At 41.4% G+C, this 25,576-nt stretch overlaps 1 protein-coding gene across 1 annotated transcript in view; it reads left to right on the forward strand.

The window, feature by feature from the left end:
• Nucleotides 1–749: 749 nt before the first annotated feature.
• Nucleotides 750–25,576, forward strand: part of kcnk3a (potassium channel, subfamily K, member 3a) — a 30,989-nt gene continuing 6,162 nt past the window's right edge. Inside the window, exon 1 of the mRNA XM_070988184.1 lies at nt 750–1,137. Coding sequence (XP_070844285.1) covers nt 855–1,137 — 283 coding nt within the window. The 5' untranslated portion in view covers nt 750–854. The remainder of the gene's footprint in view (nt 1,138–25,576) is intronic.

The raw sequence follows: 25,576 nt of genomic DNA on the forward strand, positions 1-25,576 counted from the left end.
AATGATGTTTTTTACCTACGAAGCGTGTGAAATATAAGCTGCAACATCAAAATGCCTCTGAAAACAAGTATGCATCAGTCATGACGATCCAACTCCGAGTTACTTTTCAGATTACGATTCTTCTTATCCTTCCTGTCAGGTGAAAACCATGTATCTCCAAATGGTGGTGATTAAAAATCTACAGCAGTACAATGAAACGTGCACATGAACGCAGCAGTAAAACACGGACAGTGACCATTTTACTGCAGAATGAGTACTTTTGCTTTTGACTTTTGAATACTTAAGCAAGGGTTTGAATGCAGGACTTTTACTTGTAGTGGAGTATTTTTACTTTGTGGTATTGCTACTTTTACTGAAGATCTGGGTACTTCTTCCACCACTGAAATGAGTACTTTAACTTGAGGTGCATTTTGATGGTAATACTTCTGTACTTTTCTGTTAGATTGTGAATGTAGGACTGAGAGGGACTTTTACTTGCAGTGGAGTATTATTTTTTTTTTAATTTATTTATTTTGAGTACTTCCTCTTCCACTGCAGCTCAACTATGACACATGCAACCCAGCAAATGAAGAGAGCACTCAGTGTTTTGCAATGAGGGTTAAACTGGGATACACGCAGTATTTTGTGTGATGGGAGGGAGAGGGGAGAGAGAGACAGGGGTGGATGGACGGGCGGGCGGGCGGAGGGGGAGGACTCCTCAGAGGGAGGGGTGGTGCTGAATGAACAGCTCCGCGGCTCATAAAGTAATCAGACAGCTTCTCTGCTCCGTCAGAGCAGCACCAGCCATGAGCCAGCCGAGCTCCCCGTCCTCCAGACCCGCGCCGACACTCCGCCCGTCCCCCTGACACACCACCATGAAGAGGCAAAACGTGAGGACCCTCGCCCTCATCATCTGCACCTTCACCTACCTGATCGTCGGCGCCGCGATCTTCGACGCGCTGGAATCCCAGAAGGAGACGAGCCAGAGGAGGGAGCTGGACCTGCGGAAAGCGGAGCTGCTCAAGACGTTCAACTTGTCCACGGAGGACTTTGACGAGCTGGAGAAGGTGGTGCTGCAGCTGAAGCCGCACAAAGCCGGGGTGCAGTGGAAATTCGCCGGCTCGTTTTACTTCGCCATCACTGTGATCACGACCATAGGTAAGACAGCGTCACCCCATCGTCTGTGCGAAGTTTGGCCGTTTTTCTGCTGCGGGGAAAAAGTTCATGTACTGGATCATGCATCGGTTTCTGTTGAAATTACAAGCAAGAGACTGACGAGGATTGTTGTCGCAGTAGCACAAAAACCGACAGTTTAAAGTAAATACTTTAAGGGAACATTAGAGTGCTATATGAGTAATAACCAGACAGTGAGGATACTTCTTATTAAGTACAACAGGTGACATCACAAATGCAACTATTACGACTGTGCAGTGATGAGGAAGTCTTCTGATCGATGCTTACTAAAATATTAGATATTTACTGAAGTTAAAGCAGCAATACTGCAATATAAAATACTCCATTACAGATGAACGCTCTGGATCGAAAATGTAACTAGTGTGCACACATTATTATCAAAATATACTATGTAAGTGCTCATAATGCTGACGGTTTTATTATTGTATTGCTTCTGATGGATTCATATTTTACTGTAGCTCTGCTACTGCATTTGCAGGTACTTTTAACAGTTTTATATACTTGGGTATTTTAGGTGATAACAGTGCTTCTTATTTTACAAGATCGTCGTATCTGTGTAAAATCTGCTGGAAAGCAGTACCTGCAGCTGTCAGATGAAAGTAGAAAAGGAATAGCAATTAATATTTTCCTGTGAAATGTGGTGCAGTATGTGTTTAAAGAAGCATGGCATGGAAATACTCATATAAAGTACAAGTACCTCAGTTCTTACTTAAGTCCAGCACTGAAGTGAATAAGATCCACTGCTGCTGAGGACAAAACACGCTCATAGGTACATAACACAAAGCGATGAGTAATGAATGAGTATTATATTGTTATCAGTGTGAAGTACAACAGGTGTTTTAAGGTATTTATACTATTAAAAGAATACCCCTTAAAGTATTAGAGGAGCTTTCTTAATATCCTTATTTACAGGATTATTATGTGATTATTGTAATGAGGCTGCAGACGGTTAAAAATACCATTAATTAGATTTGAATACTTGGCGTCACTGACACCAGTGTTTCATCAGTATGAGGTGTTGGTGGCAGCTTGAAACCATGTTACTGCAGAATAAACATTGTGTGTGTTGCTTCCCGGAGACTGACGCTTTCCTTAAGTGAACACTGAGAAAAATGTGGTTTATACACTTTTATTGTTGTTTACACTTTTAATGTAATTAGCTTCAAAGTCAAATCTGTAGAAGCCAAGGGAGGGATGATTAAGGGCTCTCCAAATATGAAACGCTGCTGCTCATAACTAAAGGTTGTCATTAGAGAAGATGCTCCAGGAAACGTAAGTCATGAGACATCCATTTGCCTCCTCTCTCGTGCTCTTGCTCATTATTCTTGCTCCAAAAGGCCCTACAACAACACAAGGCTCCCAGCTCTTTACTCACTTTATTACACAGCCTCTGACATTAGCCTCTCAGCTTTTTGCATAACACTCTGATTGTAACTACAATTCCAGGCTTTTAAATGAAACAGGAAAGAACAAGTAAATGAGCTGTTCGACCTGGAATTGAGACTTGACAGTCAACTGGCTCTGATTGGTTGTTTTTATTTGGGTGGATTATTGCATTTGCCATTTGGAGCACTAGGAGGCGCCAGAGGAACCGCATTTTTTCACATCATCTATCTCATGTACTGCTGTCAGGATGTAGTGACAGGTTCAGCAAAAATGGCTAAAAGCTCTTTTAATAAAAATGCCCCACTGAGCCTTTAAAACAACACTTCATAACTTTTACCCACCGGCGACCACTGTGGCCACAAATGGTAATTACACAATGACGACACATTGAATTTCTCTTAAATCAGTTACTTTGAAGACAGCATGTTAATGTGTGACATGTAACCATTAGGGACATAAAGTTAAGAATTGTACTGATTACTGCCAACATTAGCTCACATTAGCCACCAAAAGCTACTGGTCATACCAGACCAAATGAAGCTGTAGTGGACAAACACCTGAGTGCATTGAGTTGAGAAATAGTGCATTTAATGGCTTATAATTTCATTTGTAAGAGTTGTTCTTACAAGAGTCACACACTCTTTCCTTCGCATCTTCTTTTCATTTGCTTAGAAGCCGTCCTTATCCCCATCTCCTATCTGAGCCTTCCTCTGGTATTTAGTGACTGGGCCAGTTGTCAGTGCTGACCTGTGACTTGTAACCCTATCAGATGCAGGCAACTAATTGCACACTAACCCAACCCGGGTGCCTGTAACCGCATTCTGTAATTGTGAGCCCAGTGGCTGCTACAAACACAGTGATTGGCGTTTCAGCCTGCCATCAAGTATTAATGACAACACCAGACCCTCGCTGTTCCGTTGGCCTCCTGGCACACAGCATTAACACTGCAGATACCGTACTGTGTGCACAATATCATGCAGCCATGACTTACAGTGGAGTCCAAATAGCAAGGTGACACATTTCATTTGTTGTGATGCCAAATCTCAGCTAAAGCTGCGATTCATGTCAGTTTTTCTTATGACTAAAGAGTCTGTCACCAACTGGACTATAAAAATAGACATGTACCTCTTACTTCCTGTCATATTCTTTGAAATTATAATTAAAGTCGTCTCAGGAATGAGGACTCAGGACAGTCAGATCCAACACAGGACACCCCAAAGGACCAGAGCGCTGGAGCTGATGTGAAAACAGTGCTCTGTCCTGTTGATTGTATATCTGAACAGACTAAATATACAATCCAGTTCACATTTGTAAAATGCACAACAGGCACTGGAAAGCAGCTAACACATGACAAGATCTGGCCCCAGCATGCTCTACTAATAATTAAACATAAGTGAAGAAGGGAGGAGAAGCTGCAATCAGTAATCAGTCATCACTTTCCACAAAGCAAAGGGGGAGGCGGAGGGCAGGGTGTCCATTTACTCGCCGACTACGGGGGGGGAAAGGTTGAAGCAACGTGAAAAACACCACAGGAGGGGAAAAAAAATTAGCTTTGGGCGAGGAGTCGCTCTCAAGATGGTGGGAGATTGGGAGAGCCGGTGAAGCGGCTGCGATAGAGGTCTCGGGCTGAAGGGGGGGCGCTCCTTGTGGGGACAAGCGCTGTCACCCACCTCCGGGGGTTCACGTGCCACGTCAGTGTTTATGTGACCGCAGTACTCACCGCCCGTGCTGCAGTTCAAGGTCATCGAGACAACATAGAGGACACACACACAGCATGAAGAGACTTTCTTAGTAACAGGACGTGTCTCAGATCCTCCGTGTGTTATCTGATGGGCTCTATGACATCTGATAACGGCAGGAACGTGTGCTCATTCTTCGCGGGCAGCTGGCTTGTGTTTTTTAGTCTTTGTGTGACATGCAATATGATATCATGGTATGTTTACACAAGCTCATTCAAAGACTCAGTTCACCTAAATTACACACACACACACACACACACACACACACACACACACACACACACACACACACACACACACACAATGGTCTTTCATCACTTTTGGGGACATTACATAGACCACTAACCCTGATCCACATTAATTTCCTGGGGACTTACCCGAACCATAAATAGACCCATAACCACTACTTGTCTAACCCTAAAGGTACAGACACACTTATTCATTTTCTTTGGAGAACATGCAGGACATCCGACCACGTGGTGGGTGATGGATTCCTCACGGCGAGCCAATGGACCCTCGCACGACATCATCCTCCAGCTCAAGCTGTCAGCGGTCCAGTGTATTCAGATTCATCATCCTAGTTTCTGTGTGTCTGTACCTTAACTTAATCTTAACTTAACCTTACCCTAACCATAACCCAAGTCTTCACCTTAAAGTTCAATGATTTACATCACGAGGACTTGTGTTTTGTCCCCATAAGGAACACGAATCCCCACAATGTGACTGTGTAAACAGATTTATGTCCGTACAATGTGAGTGATGTATGTTTACGCACACACACGCACACATACACACACACACACACACACACACATACACACTCATATTTACTCTGTCGCTTCTGGGAGTATTGAGCCATGCAGAAAGTTTTGATTTTGTTTGGCCAGGTTTTTAAATTTCTCTCTCTACCTCAATGCACTGGAGGTGAATGGAATTTCACTTGTGGTGCTCACAACACTGAAGAATAACATGAGCGCTTTCTTTTTTCCAGAAACAGACCTTCCTCTGACTGGTTGTGATTGCGACTGCTTTCTTGAAATTTAAGTCCCTGTAGAAACTGTTGCGGTCAAGTTTCCCGAACAATTCATATTGGATGATTGTGCACACTCATTGAGCGCTGTCCAGCGCCAACGTTCAACGCTGAGTGTGGCCTTTTTGTAAGAAGGCAGAAAGTAAGGGTGGAGCGGTCAGGGTGGTGTAGCACGTCTGCATGAGATGAGTTCATGCCCTGTTACAAACATGCAATTAACCAAGATAATTGCCTGACATTAACTAAGCCTCTTAGTAACCTTGCCATACCTTAACAATACATTTAATTTACTAGAACCGTAATTGTCCCCTAGTTTTAACTGTACTGTAATTGCCATGAACATGTTGTCCAGTATTGATGTTTGCGTGACAATAGGCTTGTTTTACTCATGTGGAGTCGCTTCACCCTGGTTTAGAAATAAAGAAATCTCTGTTATCTCCAGTCGTGTTTTGTGGCGTCTCGCCAAACAGACAGTTTTGAATTTATTTATCTCTGAGATTTCTGCCTTCCCCCCAGTTCAATGGCAGTTAATGGAATTTCGTTTGTGGTGTTCACGGCATTGAAAAATTGCTGTGAAAGTTTTCATCAGAAATGCTTTCCGTCGAAAAATAGTCCTTAACAGCAAGTGAGTTCTGTGGATTATCCATCTTAATAAGGACACTGAAGGCGTGTTGAAGGGCAATTTTTCAGATGAGATTCACCTACATTGTATTAAGGCAGAAAGAGTTATATAACACAAACAAAACTGGGCAAATAAAACCAAAATAGTTAGAAATCACCAGAAGTTAACGAGACAATGTGTGCCCTTTAGTCTAATATCTAATCTCTGAAGTCATTAATCTTCCTCTTAGGCTCATAAACCAAACTCTTTTTTTTTTTTTTTTTTTTTAAGTAATAGGACTGTTTAAAGTCACCATATGGTTGTAGTTAGAAAAACATTCCTTCAAAATCACCTGCTTTGCTTGGATTTTTATTATTGTTGAATCACCTCTTGTTAAATAGTTTTTGTTCAAAGATCATTTGGCCGTTTGCCTCCTGATTCGGTAGACATGAGCTCAGCGTCTCGCTCATCGTCTGCAGTCTATGAACAGATTATCGAGTCTGTTCTAGAGAGAGGGAGTGAATACAAATGCGTTCAGGGCATGCAATCTGTACGGGTCGCTGTAATCTCAAAAGATAGCATCCAGTCAGTGTTAAAGCCTCGGACTGGGGGGGGGGATCTGCTGGGTGGTTCGCAGGCTCATCTCAGAGAGCTGAAGCCCTTCCAGCTCTGGTTTAGCTGCTCTGTCACCACCAGTGCATCACTTGTTTATGTGCTGGTGAAGTGTGAAGTACATTAGTGTATGAATGTGAAGCCTGCTGTCCCTGAAAAACAGCAGGCGTGCTCAACAAATCCTCTCTGGGTCAGTGAATCTAACGTTTCCATATGTGCGCGAACAATGAATAAAATATCTGATCATTTTTCGATTTTCATTTGCTGATGCAGACTCTGACTTAGCGCCAGGCGTGAATGCATCCTCGGCAGGGCACATCCTGAATTATTAATGGTAATTACTGACATTAGTATCATCATTATTATTCAGTCATCTTAAGAGGTTAGTGCACTAAGTGGTTCAGTGCTCAAGGACTGTAAGTCTGACCAGCTATTCCACATGGGCACCTATCAGCAGCAGACAGAGGGAGATGGATGGTCGGGCACTTCTCACAGGAGAGGTGGGAGAGAAAAGATGAAAAAGTGGAAATAAAATAAATATACAGCTGTAATACATTACTATGGAAACAGCACCAAGCCATTTAGTGATATATTAGCAGCAGCAGTGAGACGATAGAAGGGCCTCTATGGGGTTTCTGAGGCGCTTCAGATAATTTCTTAGTGAAAAAGAGGGAGCTAATACTTTTTTATTGGACTGCAGTCTGTAGAAAATCTCAAAATGTAGATTAGGGCTGTGCGATATGACAATAAAACGTGTATCATGCGACGATATTATGCTCTATCGTTTATTTCATTCTTCCGCACGAATGCAGGCAGGAAATTTTCATGAGGGCAACGCCAACAAACATGGAGGAGGTCACCATTATCCACACTAAACCTCAGCATTGTCATTGTGAGCATGTTGCCATGCTAACATTTCCATTTAGCTCACAGCACCACTGTACCTAATTACAGCCTCACAGAGCTCCTAGCACGACTTTAGACTCTTGTTTTCTTAAGTTCCCTGTGCAGTTTGTTGTGGTGCTCCATGATGAAGACCAGAGCTTGGCTACTCATTGAGGTTTTTATGTTCATCTGAACTAGCCAGGAAATACTACAGACTTTCTCTCACAGTGCAACTTCTCAAAACTCAGTCTTGAAAATTGCTCAAATGCTGCAAAAATTGTGAAAAGGCTTCATGCGGCCTTTGCAGAATGAATGGTTTATAATCAACCAGAGAGGTTTCAGTTTACAGTTTAATTGAATTGGGGGTGAGTCGATCCTGGTTCTGCTGCGGAGCTGCTGCTGTTTTAAGTCATTTTAGGAGATAAGGTAACTGTAACTGTCATTGGTGCTTGCGTAAAAGGGTCCCAAAACGGCAAATTATCTTGCATAACCCAGTGTCATGCTCTGCAGTGAGGCGCTACCCTCCTCGCTCATCATGCAGACACACTGAGATGTAATGTGACATCGAGCTGAAAAAGAATTTTTCACACAAAAAGAAAGATGGCGTTGCAATTAGCGCCAGTGTATTTCTAAAATTACACAACAGACTTTACAGGTTTTCGTGTCCCAGGGTCACACGAGAACCCGTGCGTGACATATCTGTGTGTGTTAGCAAAATGTTAATTAGCACTGGACTCCAGGTCTCTGAGTCAGCGCTGCCACGGGTTTGTCACTGAAAACTTAAGGAGCTGAAAGGATGACTAAGCTCTCTTTGTTTGAGTGGCCCAGCTCTGTGTCACTAAGGTTACGAGAAGATTACCGACTTCAAAACAAAGGCAGTTATAAGTGTGCGGCTGAATAAGACACACTGGTTATGGCAGGAGAGGAGGTCAGGGAGGGAGGTGTCCGCAAAAAGTTGAAAGAGAAATATCACCACATAAAAGCATCTCTGTAGGTTGTTCTGCGGCTTTTCAGAAGTTATTTAAAATAGCTCTGAGCAAGTTGCCATGTTGGCAGGCCTGGATAAATGTACTGTAATGACAGTAAATGTCACTGCACACGGCATGCACATACAGAAGGGATCACTGAGGTTAAGTGGTCCAGTTGTGTTGATAAGTCAGCTTCTCTCTGCACAGAGCGCGAATCCACTGCTGTTCAGGACACTTGTTCCCACCAGTTTTGGCTTGTGACCCTTGAGAGTGACACAAAGTCAACTCACAAGCTCTCATTAAAGGTTGCATACTGTATTTCCATGAGCTGTGAGCACTTCAAGTAAGAAAGAAGAGATTATTTAAAATAATCTGAGCTCCCTCTAACCAACCAAAATCATTTATTTTGGTTGGTTAGAGGGAGAACTATGAGACCGACCTCCCAGGACGAATGACTGCATCACATATGTTTGTGTTCAATGAAAAAGCCTTGGAGTGGCCATAGTAAATAGGATGAGAAAAAAGGAGGACGTCAGGTGATATTATGGGACGTCCACAGAGGGATGAGGTCGGGGGTGTTAATAAAACATCAGAGATTAACACATGAGATTGCTGGTAGATTCCTGTATCAAAAAGGCTCCGTTTTTAAAGCATGACCTTGAGTTTCCAATCCTGAATCACATGGTTATTATTGTACCCATGACGTTGAAGGTCCTTAACAAAGTGGTAATTTTAACCCAAACCATTATGTTCCCCTAAACCTTCCCCTAAAAGTCACTGCTGTGCCTAAACCTAACCAAACCTCCACCAGACTGTTCAGACTGTCACGTCACACAGATTCACATTTCACCAAAGATTTGCGACGGTTTTGGAAGACACAGACAAACGATGTTGTCCTGCAGATATTGTGAGTCTCAGATCAGAAAATGCTTCTGTTTGTTGTTTAAAACCACATATAGTTTAATTAAGAGGACATGTTGAAAACTACCCTACAAGAAAAACTGAAAAAGAGACATTTCCTAACTCGTTAACCCTCAGGTCGATCTTGTGGCCCCTTGTGTTTGCTCCTCTAACTTTTCCTCTGGTCCATTTGGTCAAGTTAATCAATACATAATCTCATCTATATGTCCAGTAGATAAGATCTGTTTGGATGCTAACAATAAAACACAATATGTCATGTAATGGTGGGCAAAAAGATGAGAACTGAGACAATAAGAAAGATGTCTCTTGTTTACTCTCCTTGTTTCTCTTATTGATTTCTAACAGACATATCATGATGAAGACAAATGTTATGCTCTCAGCAGGCCATAAACATCGTTAACTTGGACAATTAAAGCGTCATCTTCACACTGTGGTCAATGCTAATTGTCTGTGATTACATAAGACACCATGTATTTTCTGAAGTGTTCGCGTACACAAGACAATCATTACTACTGGAGGCGCAGAGATACTGTACATTTGTTCTCTCATCATGTATTGGTTAAGTGACCAATTGGCCAAATTCCCAGAAATTGGGTGCAGGTCTTTTGAAACCGCACCTTTTTTGAACAAAAACCTTTCCACCTGTTTAGGCTGGCAGCTCTTTAGTCCAATGCTTTGATGGGTTTCCAGTTTGTTTTATCTACATTCGACTGTTCCCTGTAGTTCTTGCTGCGTTTCATGCAATTAGAGTTGAAGTGCACGTGTGAGGCACCTTGTAACTCGATGCGCTAGGCATTAAGACACACAATGAGGCCTCAATTAGAGGAAAAGCTCTTATCTGCTCACATGATGCTGTGAAGAGACCCTGAACTCACCAGAAAACAGGCCGTGTAGTTCAACTTTGCAAGTAGGTTGCCAGGCGGCGACCTCTATTTATTGGCCATGCCTGATAATAATGACAGCAGCGAAGGAGAAAGTCAGGTGACGTAGTATGAAGAGTATGAAAGTCTGCACATGGAGGAAGGTGGGGTGAATGTATGCCTGAAACAAACACAGTATTTTCACCCAGTAGGCTGCTGTTCATGTCCCGTATGAAGCAGAAAGTCAACCTTGACACAATTAAAGTTGCATGATGTGCTTGGATTACTTCATGTACCTAACAGCAAACCTAACCAAGTAGCTGTGTTGCCTAAACTTGACCAAACTGCGACCGTGTCGTGACGTTAACAACATGAGGACAAAGGTTGGTACGAGGATGTATTGCATAAAATGTGTAATTATAAAAGAAATTCTTGCTCCTCTGATCTTATGATTATAACTTTGTTGATTTGTTTGTTAGAAATTAAGTTCACTGAGTGAACCAGAATGAGCAATAAACGTTAATGAGGACAGCAGCGCTCCAATAAAGCAGATTTTAATAGGTTATTTCTTTCGTAATCGCAATTATTGAAGTAATTGAATAGGGCAAATATTACAGAGCCACTGGGGGAAGTTTAACACACCATGACTCAACAGTTGTATAAATAATTAGACACAAAGCGAACAAAGCAAAACTTACAAAGTGTTTTATGGATTTTGTGTGTGATTCCCAGCACTTGCAACAATGTGCTGTGCTTTAATTAAAAGCACCAACAATAAAGATCACATTTTTAGCATCACTGGCCCAAATTGCACTGAGCTGTAGGCACAAACTGTGAGTGCACAGAGAGAAACATCCACAGCTATTATTGGCAGAGGGAGCTTGTTGCTGTTCTGGATCTGAAGGGGTAACGTCTGAGAAAGTTGACAGAAGTGACTCTCATTGCTGCCGCTGCTCCGTTCACATGGCCAGCAAATGTTTACCTATTGTACGTCTGCTTTATGCTCCACTGCCTCAATGGAAAGTTGAGTGCTTGCCTGACTCACTAAACAAAACATGACTTTATATTTATTAGACTAATCCAGCAGGGGCTGACTGGAGTTTAACCAAATAAAATAGTACACAGTAGTGAGATGTGAATCTCTTTCACTTGAAGTTTCCTACTGACTCTCTTCCAGAGTATAAATATACACTGCAGGACATGCAAAGTCTCAGCCATACTGTGGCAAACTGACTCGTGTGTGGTTTATTTGATTAGAAATTAGAACTTTTCACCATTTCTGTCTCTGAATGGAAGAATGCCCATAATCTCATGTCCTGGAATATTGAATTATGTGGCTCTCTACAATTCAGAGCTTTTAGTGAGGGCCGAACACAGCCGCTCGATTAATGTCCTAATCCTTCCCGTGGAAATTTGAGATTAACTGAGATGTGTCCCAGGGCTCCAGTCACTAAATATGTGTTACAACTCCATCAACACTGTAACTGTGTAAAGGAAATACACTGATTCAGTTTACACTTGTATAATTACATCAGGATGATTCTGTTATTCTGTATTTTTCTCTGTGTCAACAAATACCATGAAAAGAGTGAAACCAACAATGTGTTAGTCAGTCTCTAGACAAATAGCTTGTCTGCAAGCACATTTGGTTCCTCCTGAAGATGTAAATATTTAAAAATGAGTCACAAATATATAATTTGGAAAGCTGGGCACTGTAATTTTTATCAAACATCCCTAAAACTGGAGTAAATAGTGCTTTTATTGGGGACTATTTTTAGCAGCGGATTAACACAAATTTGGTGCGCCAGTGAGTATTTACAGCAGCAGGATGGTGTATGTGGGATTAACTGCGAATAAACTACAGTGCCCATGTTGATGGAAAATGTCACGTGTTTTAATAGTGTTTGGACAACGGTGGAGCTCGACGGCACATTTCCAGCAGACCAGGCTTCCACTACAGAGACAGAGCTTTCAGTGGGATCGATTCATGGTTGCTTTTGGTCTTGCAGTGGGATTTGTTGATAACATAAATGCAGAATATCAGTGTTTACCTTTTTAATATTGATGTTTTTGAGTACAATCCTGATTCCAAATAAGTTTGTGTCCCGTGTAAAGCATAAATAAGACAGAATGTTAATGTGCATAACTAGTAGCCGTGATCTTTTCCTAAACCAAAACAAGTTGGCATACTTATTGCTAATTTGACCGTGGAGCCTTGCATGTTGAAAAATGGCATTAAAAGGGTGCCCAGTGCCTTAAAAAGTGACACCAAGGGGTCATGACGAGGTGTGTGTAAGTGACGAGCTGGGAGTGAGAATGTGTTGAGTAAAAACAGTTAATTTGCAAATGATTGCTTTCTGTTTTTATTTACATTTCACGCAGTGTCCCAACTAGTTTGGAAGTGAGGTTGTATTTCCATCGTCTATATTTGCGCACATGATATATTTTTGTGAGATCAGTCTAAATCGTCATCAAAACATCTCTGATCAGTAACAAAAATCATCAGCGCCCACTGACTGAGACACAAAAGAAAATGATATATGCAATGTGTCTGTCTGTGCAGTAGACTGAAAGTATCATGGGGCTGTCTCTTGAATAAGTCACTGTGTTTCTCCTGTCTTGACCTGAAAAGGAAAGGTATTGGAAACTTGTTCAGTGTGCAGACAGTTCAGATGGGATGTGATTCCAGGAACAATGCTGGTAATAAGGATGTGGCTGTGGTGACTCTGTTTTTGCAGTGCAGTATGCTGAAGAGAGACACTCTAAACCTTCTTCTACAAGCAGTGTTGCCAGATTGGAAGGCTTTCGTTGAAATGGGGTACTAATTTGATTTGGTGTTCTCCGATAACTTTAAACAATGAAACTGATGTGAAAATGTAGCAGCGGATTCACTGTGAGAAGCGACGAAATAGATTTGAAAATCCATTACTGATAAAGCGTGTGAAAGGACAAAAAACAGTCGTCTTCCTCCTTATCGTAACATTTCTACCTCATGATAATATCGTACAGGATGCAGCTCCTTCCGTAATGGGCTGTAATGTTTGAATGAAGGAGGAACATTAACGTCAAATAGACCTACAATATATTTGAGTAACAAAATCACTTTAACAGACACATGAAGGCAGCAATGTTCCATATTCTAAATAAATTAACAGGGCAATAGAACGTTTAATGACGCATAAGTGACTCTATCCAGTTCGATTGTGGAGACAATTTTACATTATTGTAACAACAGTATGCAAAAAATACCATCCGTTTGGGGCTCGGATTAATTTGTGTCAGTCAAATCTTACAGCGCTGCCTTCAGGTCCCTCATCAAACTCACGGTCAACAATACGTCTCCCCACAGATTCAGTCTCTCAGAAATTAAACACTGCTGCAGTTCATAGGCTATGAGCGCACAACAAGCCATTTCATATGAACTGACCAAAGGAGGTTGTGTGCATTGTGTTTCGCAAATTATGCAGAAATGAGGGAGACGGCACTGAAAAAAGCATATAGACACTTTCCTAAATGATGCTTCACATAGACAGTGTTATAGCCCACTCTGAGCCGCAAACTGTGTGTTTATTTCATCAAGATATGTCTGAATGCTGATGGGAAATTTGCAGTGAGAAGCTCATTGTGTGTACATTGGTATAAGTCTGGTGTGTATCTGTGTGTCCTTGTGTATTTTACTGCGTTTGAACTCTTTTTACCCCCTTTGATTAGAGCTACTGTATAGAGCCACAACAGTGATGTAGTATATATAATCCCACAACACAACACACAAACAGCCCAGTGTACCAACGCACAACCAATCTGAGAACCAATGTCTGAAACACTATCACCTGACAAATAACATTTATCCTTAAATATCTAAGCAAAAACATCTTTTTTTAAAACACAAATGATTAGTTGAAGCTTTATGTAAGCTGCATTGCTGGGCACAAAAACCAAAATTACATCTAGCCTCTCCTGCTATAAAAAGTAGATACTCAGCTAGTCACACGACCACAGCAGAGAAATCCTCCCTGAGGAGCACACAATGTCATGAAACGCAGCTCTCACACACGTTTCTCTCAGACGGGAGCGGGGGGGTTTATACCAGCCAGCTGACTGTTGATTATACGCCCAAAGCACTGAGCTGACTCCCCAGCGCCTAGAGACGGTGGAGCCTCAGTAGCCTTCCTGCCTCAAGACAAGCCTGATTCCAAAAAAGATGGAACTCTGTGTGGAACGTGAATAAAAACAGGCCAATATATCTATATATCTATCTTTATATATATATACACATTCAAAATGATTACCTTTATTGTTTTTTGTAAATGTACACTCATTCTGAATTTGATGCTTTTGCCACCACCGTTTCTTTTAACCACACAAGATAAGACAAATTTTTGACATTTTGAAAGTGCAATTCTTTACCAGTCTTGCTTGATTTACAGTTTCAGTGGCTCAGCAGTCCGGGGTCCCCGTATTCTGCCTTTTATCTCTTTTACTATGAAGCCATGCAGCTCTAACAGGTGCAGAATGTGTCTTGCTGGAATAAGCAGGGACGTCCGTGAAAGCGACATCGTCTGGATGGTCAGCATATGTTGCTGCCTAACCTGTATGCACCTTTCATCATTAACGGAGCCTTCACAGATGTGCAAGTTACCCCTCACATGGGCGCTAACACACCCCGACATTACCACAGATGCTGGCTTTTGAACTTTGTGCTGCTCGCAATATGGAAGGTCCTTTTCCTCTTCAGCCAGTAGAACACAACGTGCATGATTTCCAAAAGCAATCAGACCAATGCACACTTTTCCACTTTGCACCTGTCCGTCTCAGATGAGCTCAGGCCCAGTTGCATCTGTAGCAGCGGTGCACAAGCAATGATGTCCCAGCTGTTTTGGAATCAGTGTTGTACATCTATTTACCAAAAATATTAAAAGAAAAAACTTTCCGAATCAAGCGTGGTAGGTTCCTCAGCAGTGTGGAAAGTGTCTAAACACTGAGGTGAGAGGTGAGAAGCTAATACCGCGTCTTTATGGTTCACAGACAAAACAGAGCGCTGTCATTGCCATCCTTATGATAACAACCTGAAGTGATTTTCTCACAACTCACTGACTGCTGGCGGCTCCAGCCTTCGACGAGTCCGGAGAGGGGGACTGTGTTGAATGCTTTGGTGACCCGGGCGTTGTATTAGCTTTACGCTACTCGAACTGGCTCAGAGCACTGGAATGATTTGGTCCGACAGAGCCAAGCAACTGTGGCTTGCCTGGCATATATACTGTCTCCCAGGGGAATTTGTTTTCCAATTTGTTTGCAGCATCTGCTTAATCTCTCAACAAGCCAACCTGGATGAAGCGGACTGTCACACACAGGGGTCTAATGATAATAACAATAATAGTGATAGGTGAGTCATGTTTACCCCCGAGGGCTGTGATTTGAGCGCGAGCTTATGAGTACACATTTAATATCCATACAAAAACCCACCCTGTGACAGCCTTGGGCTAAAACAACAGGCTGCTAACCTATTTTTTGTGGAATAATCCTGATATCACAGCTGTCAGCAAAGATGTGTCTGCTCCCCATCCACATGCTGGATGCGTGGTGGTGGAAAACGGTGCCAAAGTATTTATTGTTCATGGCAGTTTACACTAATGGGTGCTGAAGCGATCGGATTGGTCAAAGATGCTTTTTAAACATGCCACCTGTGTTGATAATACCAATAATGACACTGGCTGGCATGTTTTCTTTTGCATTCTTTTGCATTGTGTTATCCTGATGTTTGAAGGTGATAACGCCTTTGCAGTTTGGGCTCTTAAGCTTTCTTTGAACTGCCTGGTTGAGATCAGGGCTGTAAACTTTGTCTCTTTTAAAAACATATTCTCTTTGTGTTTCAAATTAGTTTGGTTTTAATTGTAAAGCACTTTGTTTTTGTGTTTTGAAAGGTGCCATACATTGGTGGGAAACTATTGCTTCAGGTACAGAGGCATGAAATATGATTCAGGAAGTCAAGGTGGAGTGACAGAGCCACAACTTTGAGGGCTTACTCTTTGTATAAACTGGGTCTTTTCTAGCATAACCTTCTCCGAAGGGTGTGGAAGTCACGGTGGTGGATGTAGGACACAGAGGGCAGCGTATCCCCAGAGTATTTGCTAACTGCTCTTCACTGTACTCTTTGCCGTATCTGTCTGTGGCTGTAACTGTTAGCTGTCATTAGCTAGTTAGCTCAGTTAGCCATGTCGCTAGCGGCTCTGTTAGTTGACTGCTAAGTCTGCTTGTTCCGAGGTCTCAGAGCTCCGGGAAATTGTTGGTGTTTACATCGCGGACAACGGATCTGAGCGTGCAGAACACGAGCATTGCATAGAAGACAATAAACCATCACAGTGAGGGACCTGTCTTGTTTGTGGTTGTTGGTATCCTGGTGATTTTCATCACCATCAGAATAGTAGAAGAGAATTTCCTCTGAAAGTGGACTCATCTCTGCCCAGCATTGCTTCACTATGTCAGTTCCTGTAAGCTGCAGATTACTTAATGGATGTAAACTAAGAATAGAGCTTTTTACTGTGAAGAACTACTCAAGAATTACAAGATATTTTTTCCTCTGTCCAATTTTGGTCAAATTCGATTGATAATGCCTCTGAGCAATGTATTTGTTTTTACTCCACTAATGAGGCAGCACCTCCCACTTTGGAGCGTTCCAAATACAAAGCAGAGAGCTTTTGAACTCCTTCTTTGGTGCTGGAACAAAAAGACGTCACCAAAAAGACATTTACACAAGCTTGCCAGTAAATCTACCAGCTGTCATTGCAATGTTAAAAAGTCACGGTGAGTGATATTTATTGTCTTTGGTTATTGTGTCAGTCTGTAGTCTTAGAATGAAACAATGCCAGTTTGTGGAAAATGTGAACCACTGTAGGCTTCACGTATTTCCCTCCACAAGCTCATCTGCAAGAATTTTGCCTTACAGAAACGGCCAATAATAACTGGTGAATGTACCAAAAGATGAGTTCCAACACTATCTTTTGTTTGGCTGAACTGCCATCATCTAGTGAATCAGTGGGACATGCTGACTGTTTGGGCTCCTGATGAATATCAGGCTGGAATATAAACTTGAGTGGAGTGACATTTTCGTGTCATTGTAATGGTGGTTTAAGTCTCTGCAGGTCCCAGACTGTCTGAGTTTGCCACATAATGAATATCACTGAATAGCAAAGACTTATTCAGGGATATTTCTACTGTGTACACTACTGTATATACATTATAATAAATGTAACTTCTGGTATTAAATTATATCGTACATATAGTAATCCTAAGTAAAATATATCATAATCACCATGGCGCCAATGCAATAAACATCATCCATCCATTTTTCCAAGTAGGTTAAAACAAACGCTACGGATGGATTTGCAGGTACTGTGTGACCCATGTCTGGTAAGGTGAAGCTGCAGATTGAGCGGAGGTGGAGCTGATGCACCGCTCCCTGTCTGTCTGCTCCTGCCATATGGGCAGCCCGAGGCAGTGGTTACCTCACCGAGGGGACAAGGAGACCCGACACACAGTTAAAACTGGATGGTCATTCAGTAATAGTTTGGACAAAGTTAGAACACTCTACACGGATTTGTAGGGAGTTTGCATGTGACATTATGGACTGAAAAGCAACAGCAGCCAGAGCTTCAAGGTCACTTCAAAAAGGTGCATACAAAATTAAAGAAATAGAGCAAAATCACAGAAAATGTAAAGATGCAATTTAAAAAGCAATTATCTGCTATTGCTGACCCCTGCCTCACCCTTATTTTTAATGTTTAACTTTGCAGCTTTTGCAACCAATTCAGTCGAGGCGTTGCATGCATGCTGTGAAAGACAGTTGGAGCGCTCTTGTGAAACAGCCTTCAGTCAAATAGCCTTTTGCTATTTTGTTCAGACTGCTGTGTCAGACTTGCACCAGAAAAATAACATAATAAGAAGATAAACAACAGGCAACATTCTGTTCAGGACAGGCGAGGATCAGGGACAGCAGGCAGGGCAGTTAGGGTTCGTATAACACCTTAATAAGATCCATTACTTGATTTAATTGCATCTGGTCATTAAGCCAGGTGCCAGTGTTAGTCTCATGCATCACATGACATGACATATGATAGCTTTACTATGTGGCAATAAGCCCGGTTAGACAGTTCAGCCGGGACATTTTATGGGCACTCATGTCTCCAGTAGAAAGCCATTGTCAAAGGACCACACACACACTTCTACGCTGTGTGCTGATGTGCTGCAGAGAGCGCCCACACATCTCCTCATGTGGGTTTGTGCTTGTGTGCATCTTCAGTGAGATTTTATGTAACCGAATCTAACCACATTTCATGAACATATTTTCTTAAATTTAGGGGAGCAGCTATTACTGAATTGAAACACAAAAATAAACAAAACTATTCAACATATTCCACAATAAATGCACCTTAAGTGTGTTAATCAACGTTTTTCATTGTGCGGTGAGACCTTAAGTAAATCTTTGCTTGTCTGCCAAATTTCAATTTCAAATTTTTAGATTCAGTTTACTTATTCTCTTTCTTGCACTGAATCATTGTCCCATGTATGAAGCTACAGGGAGACTGTTAGCTTAGCTTTGCTTAGCTTAGCATAAAGACGGGAAGCAGGGGGAAACAGCTAGCCTGGCTCCTACCCGCACCTGTAAAGCTTATTGATCATCAGTCCATCATCAATGGAAAAACTGAAGGGTTAAAATGACATGTTTTCACCAGTTCCTCACCTTTATGCTAAGCTAAGTGAGCTATTTCCTGGTTCCAGCTTCATATTTACTGTACACAAGATACAATGGCATAAATCTTCTAGACTAAATCTCGGTCAGGAATTTCATAAAATGCCACTAATAGGCTATAATCTGACTGATACTGAATTCTAAACCAATAGCAATATCATTATATATTTGACAGATTCTTAAAAAAAAATCAATGTATCGGCTGATGTAAACATATCATATCACAAAGATTTGTTTATTAAAGAATTGTGATCCAGATATGTGTCTTCAGTGGACAAAGCATGTGATGGACTGTTTGTGGATTTCGTCAGTAATATCTTTGGCACTGCTGTGTGGTAGTTTCCTGTTACTAGCTGGTCCCATTTCTGAAAACTTTCCCACACTGTTTTTCTTGAAAACATTGGTGAAATCCCTAACTTATTTGACAAGGTTACACAGCACACAGAAATATGTACACGTCATTTCTTGTCATATTTTTTAATTAAAATTCTTTGCGCAACCAGGCACTGATGTTTAACATTGTGCCTCCGTGTGCTCCTCTGTCCTCTCATTTAATCCAGGGTTTTCTCACATTGTCTTCCTTTTTACCGAGTAAACTGATCCCTGTTTGTTATGTGCCAGACTAAGTATGCCACCCCTTCACCAGCGCATGTCAGTTTAGGACAGCATCTGCTCCCTGCGAGCAGCAGAACAAGCTGAACGGGGGCTGGAGCGTGCATGCATATATCAGTGGAATCAGGTGACAGAGGCAGGTGACAGTGCTGCACAGGCTGCAAAGAAAGAGCATCTTTGAATTAGAGGCTGAGAGGACAGAGATGCAGAGAGAGAGAGGGGAGGATGGAAAGTCAGAAGTGGAAAGAAAATAAGTGTGAGGAGGGAAAGGAGGAACAAGATAGCAAGACAAGCAGATGCTATTTTTAAAAAGAGCACTGAACTGAATAAAACATTTCCCGGCTGCAGTCCAAATTACCAGAAATCACAAGGCAGGCGTGAAATAACCATGTCAAATTATAGCAGGCTTGTCACATAGGTTTTGTTTTTTAATGTCATCAAGTTGGACTATTTTCACATGCAATTTCTCATATGCTCATCCAGAGAGACCCCTTCCAGGGTGTCAGGATTAACAACCACAAAATTGTTGTTTATGTTCTCCAGTATCAGCTGTCTGCTCACCGTCACGTGTGGCATAAACAAAAAGCTGTTTGGAGCGCAGATGGATTAATAGTGTGTGAATTTTAGCAGTCGTCTCCTGATTCACACTTGGCCCACTTCCTAGCCTAGATGTAAGTGTGTCTCTGCTCTTTTTATATTCCACAGAAAATTATGCCCATCTTCCTCACCACCATCACCAGCAGTGACATCTGTGTCTAATTATGCGTACTGTAGTCTAGGCAAGTGCTTCCCAACATTTTTTGTCTGTCGGATGAGCTCCTTCATTAATGCCACGTCATGTTCCTAATTTGTTCTTTTGAAGTGATTTCAAACTAGATTTCAAACAGAACCTCAAAGCTTCAACCATTTATGCATTAGCCTATTAGCTTTCCATTTCAACTGTTTGTGTACTATGTTTAGCTTTGTCACCATTTACCCATTACTTTTAGCAATTTTAAACTGTTTATCCATTAGCAATTTCAAACAGCGTTAGCTAAACATTTCAATTCTTTATCCACTACATTTAGCTATTTCAACACTTGTAGTTATCTGAACTGTTTATTAAACACTTTTAGCTATGTATGCAAATATGTATTAGCCTTTTAGCTATTTTAAACCATTCTTTAGCTTTAGCAACAGTTTGTCAAGAACTATTGCTGACAATTTCAATTGTTTATTCAATTCTGTTAGCTATTGTAGCTATTTAGCTATTAACATTAGCCTACTTTTAGCTAACTGTTCCAATACTCAGCTAGGCTACATTTCAGAGGTTTCTATTACTTTTAGCTCACTGATTTATCCGTCATTTATAGCTATAATTATACCATTTGCTTTAGCCTTCTTTTAGCCATGGGCTGATTTGTTACTTTTATATAGGTGTTTAGCTAGCTATAACCATTCCAACTGTGAGCCCTTTTTGCCATCTAACTTTACTTTATCACTTTACATCACTTTATCATTATTTTTAGCTTGCTGTAACCACTGATCCACCATTTTCAGCTAATGTAACTACTGCAGATGTGAAGCACCTTTTGCCAACTAACTTTTAACTGTCTGTTCAATACTTTTCACTATCTGTTTCATTTTTCTGCTGGCCATCTAACCATTTATCCATTATTTTTAGCAAAAGTTTTTCACTGGCCTAGGCTCATTATGAAGACATCATGTCATTATTCTGCGTAACTCTGCTTGTTTTGACTTAACGTGTCATCATTGTTGGCTCTGAAAGGAAGTGTTTTTTATGTTTTGCACTCCCGCCGGCCTTTTACCACAGGCGATAAGCATCTGTTCCCAAAAGAAACAATTTGAAATTCCAGCATCATATTACAAAACATGTTCTCACTTTCTCTTTCCCTTTTCTCTCTTTGTGCCCACTCAGGCACACTTTTAAAGCAGATAGCCCAAATGGAGCACTTGAAACAGATACGTCTGTTATTTGAGTTGACCTCCTAAAAGCCTGGAAAGAAATCCCAACTCGGAGTTCCTACATTAGCAATGACTACAAATTAAAGACTTCCTACCATTTGACTTAAGTTTTAAAGCTTTAAATGTGACTTGCCCTCGTTAATGGATCTTTTTTATAAATGTAGTACAGCATAGAGCATGAGTTATGTATCCAGAATCTACGGTTCCATTCAGTTTTATTTCTCAAGCATTCATCCTTTTTATTTCCCTGTCATATTTCATCCCTCCTGCTCACCCCAGTTGTGTACAGTATCTGCACATGTGAACCCCATTTTAGTGCAGCTGTGATGTGAGTCTTAAAAGAGGTCCATATCAACTGTGTATCAGGTACATAAATCACGTGATTTATTTAATTAGCCAACCCTCCCAGAGATCTCACACTCCGCTTGGAATGCCTTGCTTACTGACCTCATGGAAAACTGTGGCCTGCCAAGGTTTCCTCTCATATCCCCTAAAAAGGAACCTAAGGAGTACTTTTGCAAATAGACCCTGATAGGGATTTTTTTTTTCACAGTGAAAGCAAAACATAAGACTTGGATGGTCAGACACACACAGACAGAGATTGGTGCTTTTGATGGAGGATGAAGTGCTTCTGTAGATAACGTGTGACTGTTGTGGGTGTATTGCGTGATGATGAGAGGATTTTACTACAACGCAGGTACATTCAGGGCACTGGCAGGACGAGTCACAGCTCTCTGGTCTAACCTTTGGTCGCTTTGGTCTTCAGGCTTGTGATGCTTCAGTGTTTGGGCCTCAGCTGCGAGCTGGATGAAAGCACATGCTTCCAGGCCCGATTTGGAGCCTACACAGGGGTAACTGAGTTAAAGTGAACCCAGACAGACGCTTTGCCAATGTGCTGTCTCCTCTGGCATTACATCAGATTGCTTGTGATGAATACGTCCCGTATCCCCCACTTTCTCTCTGTGTTCCTCTCTCTTGTACTGGCTGGACAGGCTCATTGTTCATTGCCGGGGCATATAATGAAAGTCTGATTAGAGAGATTATTCTCACTATTTTACAGGCTGCTGACAGCATCGATAGAATAATTTAGACGTTCACATAGCTGACATTATTACAAGAGATTGAATATAGCAAAGGACATCCTCGTAAATATTCTGAAAAGACAATACATGTAGGGCCAAAATTGCTCACGTCCTATGTCATTTAAAGCTACTACTATATCCACAGGTTATTCACCCTTTCGCACCCACACACTCACACACTAATGGCAGTGAGACGCAGCAGGCTAGTCCTAATCATGTCCCGTCGTGTACAGGATCCATGCTAATAAGTGCTTGCACTACTTGCTAAATACTCATGATATCAATTTTATGCTATAAAAACAAATTTAAATAACAATTTTAACTGTGTCACATTGTGAAACTTTGGCTCTTTTGGGCGACATTACACCTGTACAGTACAGGTGCAATGTCGCCCAAAAGAGCAAGTTTCACAATACAGTACAGGCTGTACCCTTTCAAGGGTTAGAGTTAATCACAGGTACAAATGTTTTCTGATGTGATGCCATTTGATAGCGCCAACCAAAACTGTCCACCATTGCAAAAGTAAAAGTATTCTCTGATCTGCTGATGCTGCTAATGTGAAGCTTTGGTTAGATTTAAGCTCTTGGGTAGGAAAATATAATGGTTTGGGATAAAATAACTACTTGCTCAAGGTTAGAGAAAGATCATGGTCATGGTTAAAAAAAAAACAAAGTTGACTGATGGTAAAAAACGTTTCTGGCCATTCGCTAAAATAACTGTTGTCGTCTTTCTTGGGAGGACAGGGCTCTTCCATCACATGATGTCTGGCCTTGATTTCTTTCATGACAATCTAAACATAGTTTGTTTTAAATCTTTGAAAAACAACAGCATTGGTCCTTTGTTCGAATACACAATACTATATTTACATTTTCGAGACAAAGAACATTGGGTCATGTAGTAGCAAAAGCAGAAGCAGCATGGTGTTGTTTCAGTGCAGCAAATGCTCAATGATAGAAAACAAAGTGCATCATTGTACATGCAATCTTGGAGGTAAGGGACGTATAAAAAGGACCTGCGGAACTGAAATAATAATCTTCTCCTCCATATTTATTCCAGCCTGCCAAAGGCTAAACTTCCTTGCCACCATTGCATTACTTTTTTTATTCATCTGCATAAAGTTGCTCATGCTAATGTCACAAGGAAAACAAATGGGGGCAAACATTGTGCCATGTTGCATCATGCTCAGTGGGTCTTCACTGATAGGGCGAGGGCTGGGGTAGATTGTAGGGTCAACAAGGGACGGGAGAGCACTGATAGCATTGGTTTCTTTAAACTATCCCTAACCTTAATCAGGTGATTTTACCTGCACAATTCCAAAAAGGCAGGCACTCTGTGTAAAAGGTAAATTAAATCAGAATGCAATCATTTATTTACAAAAATCAATGAAGCTGATGAGGTCAAACATTATATTTACTGTCTTTATATTGTTTTCAGTTGATTAACTTGATTAACTGATGGTACTAACATATACCATATGTTTCTCCACTGAATTATACTGCACTGAAATTACATCGAGTCAATAAAACAACAGCGAAGACTTTCTTTCTAATGCATAACTCTGAAATGAAAAGAAATCAACCATGCTTCTTTCTTTTTTTCCAGCGTCACAGACGCCGTCATTGACTTTAAATATTGATATTTTTTCCCCTCTGTAAAACATTTTCCTAGAATTCATTGCTTTCAAACACATGGACATTACACAGCAGCTGTCAGCAAGGCCTTGTGGGTCAAAAGCCGGACGGGGTAATGGAGGGAGGCTGGAGGACCAGAGCTGTGTTTGAGTGCCTGAATAAACAATCACGGGGTCATCTGGAGTTTGAGGTGTCTGTGACTTAGAATTGATGGGGGTCTGCGGGTCCACATCTTAGATAGAGATGGGACATAATTCGTGGGAAATGCAGGATAACAGTCGACTGTTCATGTAACGTCTTTGGGTGTCATCCATGGAAATGCTTGATGCTTACAAGTGGACAAGAGTTACAGTTTGTCGGGTCGTGTAATGATATCTTTGGCCAGACACAGCTGGAGATGAAAGCGAGCTGTGGAGAAGGCGTGCTGGGAAGCAGAGTGGGCTGCTGCTCAAACACAGCCTGTACAAAACGGATGACATGATCACTGTTTATTTGCACAGTTGTACAGAACATTCCCTGATCTACGCGGCATTTCAGGGATGGCGCAGACGCAGATAAGAGTGACGTCACGCCGGGCCGGCTGCTCAGGCCACCTGTATGCTGAAGGACTGGGCCAGCCATATACGGCTGAATGTTGTGATTCTGTTTAACACCTCAGCATTAACACCTCAGCATTCATCGCAGGAGGAATTTGTTTACTGGCCACTACAGTGATACACACAGTATCAATCATTAGCAGTGCTGTAAATTATTACAAGTACTCCAGTCACTGGTCACTGATGAGCAGTCACTGCTCATGTGAGGAAAAGTTAGTGCTCTTATTTAAAATTTAAGTGAGAGTTTTTTGTTCCTCCTGAATGTGTGTATTCTATATTTCTGTTTTTTATTTGTGCTTTGGTTTTCAAATCTATGTAGCATCAGTATTTCTATTTCAAGGTCGTGATTTCCCCTTTTGTCCCCCTTGCTTTCACGATTATAGTGTGATTTACTCACCTAAATCTCTTTAAACAGCGTCCTCATAGTATATAAAAGCCATAATCCAGATGAAACAAGCTCTGAGTTGATCAAAATGTTGCCTTCAGGTACTACAGTTCACTCAAAGCAAGCTTTACAAGCAGCAGTCCATGTTTTGCAATGAGCAAAAGCAGAGAAATCTCATCATAATTTGTATATATGCCAGATAATTTGTGCACTTTGTTATGATTGCTGATTACTGATTTTCTTTACTGTTGCTGATGAATGGATTCATGTAATTCCACACTGTCTCATTACATAATTTCCATCTTTAACAAAGTGTTTCATGATGCTCATTAAGTGACGTACAGCATATTCAAGCCAAAGACTTGATAGTTTCTGGACTATTCA

Source organism: Chaetodon trifascialis, chromosome 19, assembly GCF_039877785.1.
Source record: "Chaetodon trifascialis isolate fChaTrf1 chromosome 19, fChaTrf1.hap1, whole genome shotgun sequence".
In the NCBI taxonomy this organism is placed as follows: Eukaryota; Metazoa; Chordata; class Actinopteri; order Chaetodontiformes; family Chaetodontidae; genus Chaetodon; species Chaetodon trifascialis.